The sequence below is a fragment of the Arvicanthis niloticus genome, chromosome 22, assembly GCF_011762505.2.
Source record: "Arvicanthis niloticus isolate mArvNil1 chromosome 22, mArvNil1.pat.X, whole genome shotgun sequence".
Lineage (NCBI taxonomy): Eukaryota > Metazoa > Chordata > Mammalia > Rodentia > Muridae > Arvicanthis > Arvicanthis niloticus.
The window spans coordinates 51,035,278-51,044,601 of record NC_133429.1 but is presented as its reverse complement, the minus strand read 5'-3'; the positions used below and the strand labels follow the sequence as shown (position 1 = coordinate 51,044,601).

Below are 9,324 nucleotides of genomic sequence, written 5' to 3'. Positions count from 1 at the left end.
AAAAAATTGTATAAAAACAAAAAGGAAAAGGGAGCATGGGATAGGGATTTTCTAGGGGAAAAGGGATGGCATCTGAAATGTAAATAAAATATCCAATAAAAATATAAAAAAATTGTACAGCACCAAATCTGTGAGAAAAGCTATGGTATTCCCTTTTCTGTAAGTCGGAATTAATTCTCAGCCTTTAACAGCATATTCATAAGAGTGGTGATTTATTATAGGCATTATTTAGTTCTTCAACTAAAAGTTTGTATATTTAATTTCATTTAATCTTATAAATGTGAAATTTTCATCTTTATTTTAAATAAAAAGTAAGGTTTAGAGAAATTTTATACTTTTCATTAATTCATATGGCTAGTAGTTGTTAACATCAGATTACCTATTAGTAAGAATGTATTTTTTCAAAACAGAACTACATAGGCTATCATGTGTTAAAGGGGAAATATAGAGAAGATTCGCTTTTGTCAATATATATATATATATATATATATATATATATATAACAAACATTTATACTCCCTTTGAACATGTCACGTTTCAAAATATAGTTTCAATTTCCCTTATTTGTGTTGATTAAAATTAGGATTCTAATAATGAATTGAGTGAAATGATAGACTTGCACTACCTTTTATATTTTTATATTTTCAACTTACCTGGAATAATAAAAATTACAAATTATCTTTATTAAATCTTTACAATGGCATTTCATCACATCAACACATTCTTTCATTTACTTCTATACAACAGTACTTTGTAAATCAAATCTTTGAAAGCTTGTCTTACTTGTTGGTTCCTTAATGTATAAATAAAGGGGTTCAGCATAGGGGCAATTGAAGTATTGAGAACAGCTACTGCTTTGGTCAGTGAAGCTCTTTCATTTGCAGAAGGTTTCACATAGATAAAAATGCAGCTTCCATAGGACATGGAGATGACAATCATGTGAGAGGAGCAGGTGGAGAAAGCCTTTTTCCTCTGACTGGCAGATGGGAACCTCAGAATGGTGCTGATGATGCAGATGTAGGACAAGATCACTAGAGCCAGTGTGAACAGCAGAGTGACAAAAGCAAAGTAAAAACCAATCATCTCTAAACTCCTTGTATCTGAGCAGGAGAGCCGTAGAATGGGGAAGTAGTCACAGGAGAAGTGATCAATGACATTAGAAGCACAGAAGTCTAACTTGAGGACCAACATTAATGGTGGGAAGATGGTCAGGAATCCTGCCAGCCATGAAGTGAGGACAAGGAGGGTGCAGACTTTCTGATTCATGATGAGGGTGTAGTGCAGTGGTTTGCAGATGGCAACATAGCGATCGTAAGACATAGCAGTTAGAAGAAAGAACTCAGACACTCCCAAGGAGATAAAGAAATATAACTGAGCCAAACAGTTGTTATAGGAAATGGTCTTGACTTTAGTAATTATTGACCCCAAGAATCTAGGAATTGAAACACTGGTGAATATAATTTCTAAGAAGGAGAAATTCTGGAGAAAGAAATACATAGGAGTCTTTAAACGAGCGTCTATCAAGGTGAGGATGATGATGGTTAGGTTTCCAGTGACACTTAATATGTAAGTTATTAATAAAAAGATGAAAAGTACAAGTTGAAGTTCTGGTGTGTCTGGTATACCCAACAACACAAACTCTATGATCACAGTGTGGTTTCTCATACTGATACTTTTCTTTTAACAAAATCTATGATTGAAAACAAAACAAAGAGTTTAATATAGCAATATGAAAGTTGACTAGAATAAAGAGTTAAAGGAGAAGGTGTATGAGGCTAAAGGCTGGGAGAGGAGTCAAATAAACTATGCTTATATGATAAAGCCATCTAGTAACCTATTGATCTATAAAGTAACTAAAATAATATATTTTTAAAGGAGACAAAATAGAAATACTTTACATGGGTGGTCAACACTGCTCAGAGAAACAGTATGCTTCAAATTAAAACACTAGTGCCAGATGCAAGACACCTCTCTATGAACTGTTGGCCAAGCATGCCTCGGAAACTCTCAAAACAACACAGACTGTTTCCATTATTCTTGGTTTTACTCCAAAACTAAAAAGCAATACCCTACTACTGAAGACACTGCATAGTTTAGATACAGAATACAGAATATTCAATGTTGAAAGAGGCTAGAAGATTCCATCATGCTGGCTAGTATTGATAGTGCTGGGAAGTTCTATGTAAGCTGTTTAGGAGGAGGAGTAATAACTGGTCACATTCAGATATAGACCCTTTATGACACAACACTGAACTTCCTGAATATATATGCCCAACATGTCAATAATGACATGAATGTTCTAAGGGCACCAAATTGCTTCCATATGAGATATGCTGTATTGGAGGGAATACATGCCTGCCACTGTAAGATTGGTTAAAAGTCTATGGACAGATAGGTCACCATTCCTCTTGATGAATATACTATCAGTGGTTTTTTTTTTTTTTGGGGGGGGTGTTTGTTTGGTTTTGCCAAGTGGGCATGAAAACTGCTTTCCAAATATTTATGTTCATAAACATAGATGATTGCAGCTCTAAACTTTGGTTTAATAATACCCTTTCAGCAGTGGGAGATAGGTCAAAGTGGCTGCTAAATATTTGGTCTCAAACAGAACAGCTGTCATGCCTCACTATCCACTGGCACCCAATGAACATTATATAAAAGAGGATATGAACTGTGGGATAGGGAGAAGTGCAGTTGGGTTCTATATCCTGGATAGGACATGGCTGTTATAATAGTAAACTTACAATAGCTGCAAACAATTTGCAAAGTAAAAAAGAATTATTTTAATGCAATACATTAGAAATATATATATATATATATATATATATATATATATATATATATATTACCATCGCCACTGAAATGATGCAATGACGTTCCCTCCATGTTAGAATTGTTGCCTTTATTTGTTCATTCCTCTTAAAGCAGAAACCCTTGGTCTAGACTATCTTGAAAGGAAAAAAATGTATTTACAGATATATGTTTCTAAATCTCTCATTTGTGAGCTTACATAAAGCCTCTACATTCACCTACAATTTCTATATTAATGATGCTCTCTAAATTATATTGTTGCAATTAAATCTAGCAACTTCACATAGTTTGAATAGTCAGACACTGCTTTCTGTTTTCTAAAAATGGATGGTTTTAGGGTTAAAGTGTGCATGATTAGGTTTTGTGTGAGGAAAAGGAGGCTTTAACATTATAAGAGCCACAGGTCTTGGATGACTACAAGTAAACAGTATCACCCAGACACAATGGGACTACAGTAGTGACTTTGCAGAGTCTATGACAGCAGACACAAACAAACATACAACCCAAACAAAGATCACAGCAAGGAGAGAATAAAGTGGAACCAAAGCCCTACCCCTAACAAAGAATATTTGCAATTCAAGAGAGTTTGATGATTAGTTCAACCTCATATCTATTACATAAAATCCTCTCACATAGATGAAGGATATTCTTAAGTACATGAATGATTTATAGCAGTGTCAAAACTAAAAATATATCTATAACATCTTTTATGTAGGAACAGACATGTCTAGGACTGGCCTGCAAAGCAAATTATCTTTAATCACAGTTCTTTAATTTCTAGAGAATAGTGGGTGGTGAAACATTATAAAGTTCTCTGAAATAGGTAAGGATTGATTATCACATAGGGATAAGACAGTTTTACCTTCCGTGGTCACTGTAAATCCCCAAAAGACCAGTTTGAGAAAGGAAGGAAGCAAGTAGAGATGACTTCAGATGTGATGCTCTGATGAAACATCTGTCCACAAAGCACAGCAATATCATAGGTAGGGAGATGAAAGCTTCAAACAAATGCCCTAGTGCAACCAGCTTCCTTTTCTTTCAGCCAAACTTATTTTCCTAATAATACATGGACGGCTTCCCACTTGGGAGATCATTTGTTTTCAGTTCCTTTGGGATTGCTGAAGTACTGGGCTGAACTATTCTACAATCTTTCATTTGTTAAGGCTAGCCGTACATACCTTATTCATCTGTACATTTTTAGAGCACAGAGAAAGTGAACAACTAGTGAACACTATTTAATATCTTTACAAATCAACAAAACGTTATTTGAAACTGGTGAAAATATAATGTGTTGCATTCACTATGGATATCAGTATCCATATGGGGGTTTTCTCAAAAAACTAAAAATAAAATTACCACATGACCCAAATATACCATTATTAGACCTATACCCAAAAGACTTTAAATGCCACCACAGAGATACTTTTACATCCATTTTTATTACTTTTTTACAGTCCAGTTGTTAACCCCCTCCCTGTCCCCCTCCCACAGTTTCTCATCCCATTCCTCCTATCCTCTATCTCCAAGAGAATGTCCCTATCCTCCCACAGATTCCCCCTACTAGGCCTCCCCACTCCCTGGGATCTCAAGGATTAGGCATATCTTCTTCGTTCACTGAGTCCAGACCAGGCACTCTTCCACTGTATATGTATCATGAATGCTGCCTGGTTGGTGGCTCAGTGTCTGAGAGATCTCAGGGATCCAGATTGGTTGAGACTGCTGATCTTCCTATGGGGTTGCCCTCCTCCTCAGCTTTTTTCAACCTTACCCTAATTCAACCACAGGGGTTACTCTTGGTCATATACTCAAAAGATGCCCTACCATACCACAGAGGCACATGCTCCACTGTGTTCATAGCAGCCTTATCTGTGATAGCCAGAAGCTGGAAACAACCCAGATGTCCCACAACAGAAGAATGGATACAGAAAATGTGGTTTATTCACACAATGGAGTACTACTCAGCTATTAAGAATGAGGACATTATGAGTTTCTCAGGCAAATGGATGGAACTAGAAAATATCATCCTGAGTGAAGTAACTCAGACCCAAAAGGACATGCACAGTAAGTACTCACTAATAAGTGGTTATTAACAACAACAAAAAAGTACAGATTGCCCAGGATATAATCCACAGAACTCAAGAAGGTTAACAAGCAAGTTAATGGATGCTTCAGTCCCACTTGGGAGGGAGAAGAAAGCAATCATGGGAGGGAGAGGGAGAAAGGGACCTGGGTGGGAGAGGGGAGTGGTGGGGAAAGGGTATATACAATTTTTTTAACATCCATTTTTTTTCAAATTTTACAGTCAAGGAAATGGAAACAACTTACACTTCATCAATACATGAATGTGTACCTTATGCACTCAATGAAATTTCATTAATCATCAGAACAATAATAATGAAATTTATAGTAAAATGAGAGAATCTAGGAATTCTTTTTTTTTAAGATTTATTTTATTTATATGAGTACACTATAACTCCAGACACACCCAAAGAGGGCATCAGATCCCTTTACAGATGATTGTGAGGCACCATATGGTTGCTGGGAATTGAACTCAGAACCTTTGAAAGAGCAGTTAGTGCTCTTAACCATCTCTCCAGCCTGAATCTCAGAATTCTTATGTCAAACAAGAAAACTCAGAAAGACAAAAATGTCATTTTCCTCATAAGTGAATTCTAGATTTTATGTTCTACGTATGTAAACATGCACAGCTATGGAGAATTTTTGGCCATGAAACTAGAAATAGTACCATAAGAGAGAAGGGGAAGTCTTTAAATGAATGGAATATGGATGCAGAATAATAGAATACACATGACATGAAAGTGGAAAGGAACAAGTGGGGAAAAAGGCTACAGGAGGGACCCTGGGTGGGTTGAATCAAAAGTGCAAACAGGAAGAAAATGCCCTAAAGAATGCTGTGTGTGCTTTTAGGTTTAAAAGTAAAAGCATAATGTTTTAAATTTTATTTATATTTTCAAAACTAATAATAAGATACAACAATACCAGTATTATGTTTATGTATATAGTAATGTCATGGTTATTATATTTGTAAGTTGGCTTCAATTTCTTTCAAATCTTCAAGTGAAATTGCACACAATATTATATTCTACCAGATACTTTTAGGTATTTACTCAGAAACAAGTTTCATATACCCAGTTAGAATGAAAGTTTTCTTTATATTTTACACACATTCATAAATTTTCCAGCTGCATCAAATATATACAATTTTATTTAGCAAAATACTCTTCTAGTTTCCTGTATATTTTTTCTTTTCTAATTGACTTAGGGTTTCCATTGCTGTGAAGAGATACCATGACCAAGGCAACTCTTATAAATGATAACATTTAATTGGGGCTGACTTATAGGTTTGGAGGTTCAGTCTATAATCACTATAACGAGAAATATGTCAACATCTAGGCAGACATAGTACTGGAGAAGAACCTCAGAGTTCTACATATTGATCCAACTGCAGCAAGGAGAGGACTGGCATCTTTAGGTAGCTAGGAGGAAGCTCTCTCAAAGCCCACCCCAAGAGTAACACACTTCCTCCATAGGCCATACCTCCTAATAGTGCTACTCCCTGGGCCAAGCATATTCAAAACACCACACAAGTCAATATTAATAAAGAGTGCTATTCATGTTCAACCTTTAAACAGATGCTTAGGAATGAGGAGATAATGTAGGTAGGGTACTATACATATTAGCATGCTATATAGTTTTAAAACTACATCTTCTAATAATAGATATTGAACATAAAAAAAGTTTCATGTCTACGAATTGTCAATTAAATTTCTTTTGGACTTAAAGTGCCATTTATTAAGTAATGATATTTCTGTATATTAATATGTAACTTAAATTTATCACAAATATACAAAACAGTGAGGTACATATGAAACTGTATTCATTTAAGCCATTCCTTTGACCATTTATCTTCCTCCAGTACTCTATCTCTTCATTCATTTTTCAAACTTTTTCCTTTATGTTGCGACTTTCCTCTGCATGTCTGTGTCCTCTGTTTAGTCACTATATTCTTTTTCAGATAGAAAATTTTGAAATCTATAAACTATAAAACCAGTGTGCCAGGCATGGTATGCCCACTGTGCAATAGTGCCACAGCTGTTAAGTGGTATTCTCATCTGCTTTCTGATTGGATTTGAGACCCATTCTACAAAGTGGATTCTTATACTATGATCCTAGTTTAAAAAATAATAACAAGTAGAGAAGGGTTTAGGCCCTCGGATTAACCTAATGTCATTTAGCTACGTTATCACAGTGTGAAGCTGCTTTCTAAAAATGTATGTTTATATCTATAGACAAATGTGATTTCTGGACTTAATCAGAAGACCTTTTTTTCAATAAAAGATAGTGGTTATAGAGACACATGACTGTTTATGCTACTGGTAATAAGTAATGGTTGATTGCTCAACTCAAATCTCTATATTTATAAATTCCTCTCCTATGCTCAGGAATCATTTAAAAGGGATTAGTAGGAAAAATGTAAGAACCCAAAGAGAGGGAGACAGGCTGAAAAATGCTGTCTTTTGGGCATGGCATGCACAGCTAGTGCAGATATAACCTTATAGCAGCTCTGGCTACCTGTAATGGGTTGACACGAGACTTTTCCCATCAATTGTTGAGGCCCACACTCTGCCTCAACACTTTTCCTCAACACTTTTGGGGCTAAGTGCTCTGGTCAAGAGAGAGTGTGGCTCTTGGGGCAAGAGACGCAAAGAATGGAGACAAGACAGGTTGTGATTCAGTCTCTTCTATTTTCTCAAGTCTCTCTTATTGAAGGGAATTCTGAGGTATTTATATACACAAGCAGGAGAACACAGGTGAAAACATTTTACCACGTGCACCATACAGCTGAGGTCACTAAACAGCAAAACAAGCTATGTGGGATAAACAATATATTTATCAGAGTGTGCTTCAGCTGTTATAGGCTTTTGCCAACCAAGTCTTTCATCAGGGTATATGGTTCCAGATGGCTGCAAAGTTGATCTAGCCGCTTTCTACTAAAGTCGGCTCCCAACAGGTCCCCCTTTTTAAATTTTTTTCAAAAGGGAAGGCTGGGAAAACTTACGGAAACCGTGCCTGTCCTAGGTTGGAACAAAGGACCCCAGCCTCACTTAAGATGGTGAGGCCTCCCTTATTTTAGGGGCAAGGGTCTCGATATGCTCTCTTACCCGTCATTGGCTAACCGGCTTAGCACGCAAGTTAGGGGTTAATCCTCATCAGTCTTGATGACAGAGGTTTCAGAGTCCCCTACTTCCAGCCTGTAATAGCGGACCTGTATGGGTTTCATTTGTTATCTGTTGCCGTACCAAAGCCATCAGTTTGAACAGCATGAACCCGAGAGCCAAGAGACTTAATATCTAAACCGTTGATATAAAAGCAACACTCTTTAAGGCAACACACAACTTCCCCTGTTGGAGAAGTGAAAGGTCTAAGCCTTGTACCCACAAATTTATACCAATGAAATCCTTGAATTTTGCATCAGCTTAGTAACAATTATACAGATAAAGACAGCCTAATATTAACCACCTCAGTCCCCAAGTCCAGGGAATTGGGGCGCCAACTCTTCATTAACTTCTTCAAGCTGAACATGGGCATTGACTTTTAGAAGAGGAATGAGGGGAAGGGTAAATTGATAAGCATCTGAAGTCTGTCTTAACTGCATCCAGCTGGAAGTCCAGGGCATCAGTGAACATGCAGGTGATAAGATTCATTCTCCAAAGCTGTGTATTCTGCAATATACAAATCTCAAAACAAATTTTAGTATCAAGATAATTATTTTGATTTTCTGAAATCTAGTCTTCTGGAGGCCTACCTCTGTCATGTCTGATCCATATAATTCTGGAAGACATAACTACTACCTTAATGACCTCATCAGAAAACTCATAGAAAAACCTTTTTTTCCAAATTAGCCTTTCCTTAAGCCAGTAACCAGAAAAACCTTTACATTGAGTTTTTATCCAGAAAAATATAACTATATAACTCAGAATCACACCCATTTTGAAAGTTAAATCAATTAACATTATCATTCTGCTTAGCTCTCTGTCTAGAGCAGCCTTCTATTTATTCCTCGCGTCTTTAAAGCCTTTTTCATGTTTTTACTCACTTATTTCTTGCCCCATTTTCGTTACTATAACCTTTATTTATTTATCTGTTTGGCTCTCTTGACTCAGAGCAGCCTGCAATTTACTCCTTGCATCTTTAAATCCTTTTTCATCTGGTTCTATTTACTTATTTCTTGCCCCGTTTTTGTTACTATGCAATCACCTTTGTTTCACTTCTGAATTCAGCCAGCTCTGTCAGTCAACTGGTTCTCCAGCACAGGGTGTCTTCCACTGTATCCCACTTACTGGAGCTCTAATGCTGAGACTCTGTCAGTTGGACTGGTTCTCCAGCGCAGGGTGTCTTCCACTGTATCCCACTTACTGGAGCTCTAACGTTGAGACTCTGTCAGTCCACTGGTTCTCCAGCGCAGGGTGTCTTCCACTGTATCCCGCTTAC

At 36.7% G+C, this 9,324-nt stretch overlaps 1 protein-coding gene across 1 annotated transcript; it reads right to left on the bottom strand.

The window, feature by feature from the left end:
• Positions 1 to 272: 272 nt before the first annotated feature.
• LOC143436414 (olfactory receptor 6C3-like) lies at positions 273 to 3,815 on the bottom strand. The gene is made up of 2 exons (XM_076920753.1): positions 3,674 to 3,815; positions 273 to 1,690 (listed from the first exon to the last, which is right to left on the bottom strand). The coding sequence occupies exon 2, from the start codon at positions 1,663 to 1,665 to the stop codon at positions 727 to 729; it is 939 nt and encodes a 312-aa protein (XP_076776868.1). The 5' UTR covers positions 1,666 to 1,690; positions 3,674 to 3,815; the 3' UTR covers positions 273 to 726.
• Positions 3,816 to 9,324: the final 5,509 nt, after the last annotated feature.

Coding starts and splice junctions, on each gene's coding strand:
- LOC143436414 (XM_076920753.1), bottom strand. CDS start 1,665: ATGAGAAACCACACTGTGATCATAGAGTTTGTGTTGTTGGGTATACCA.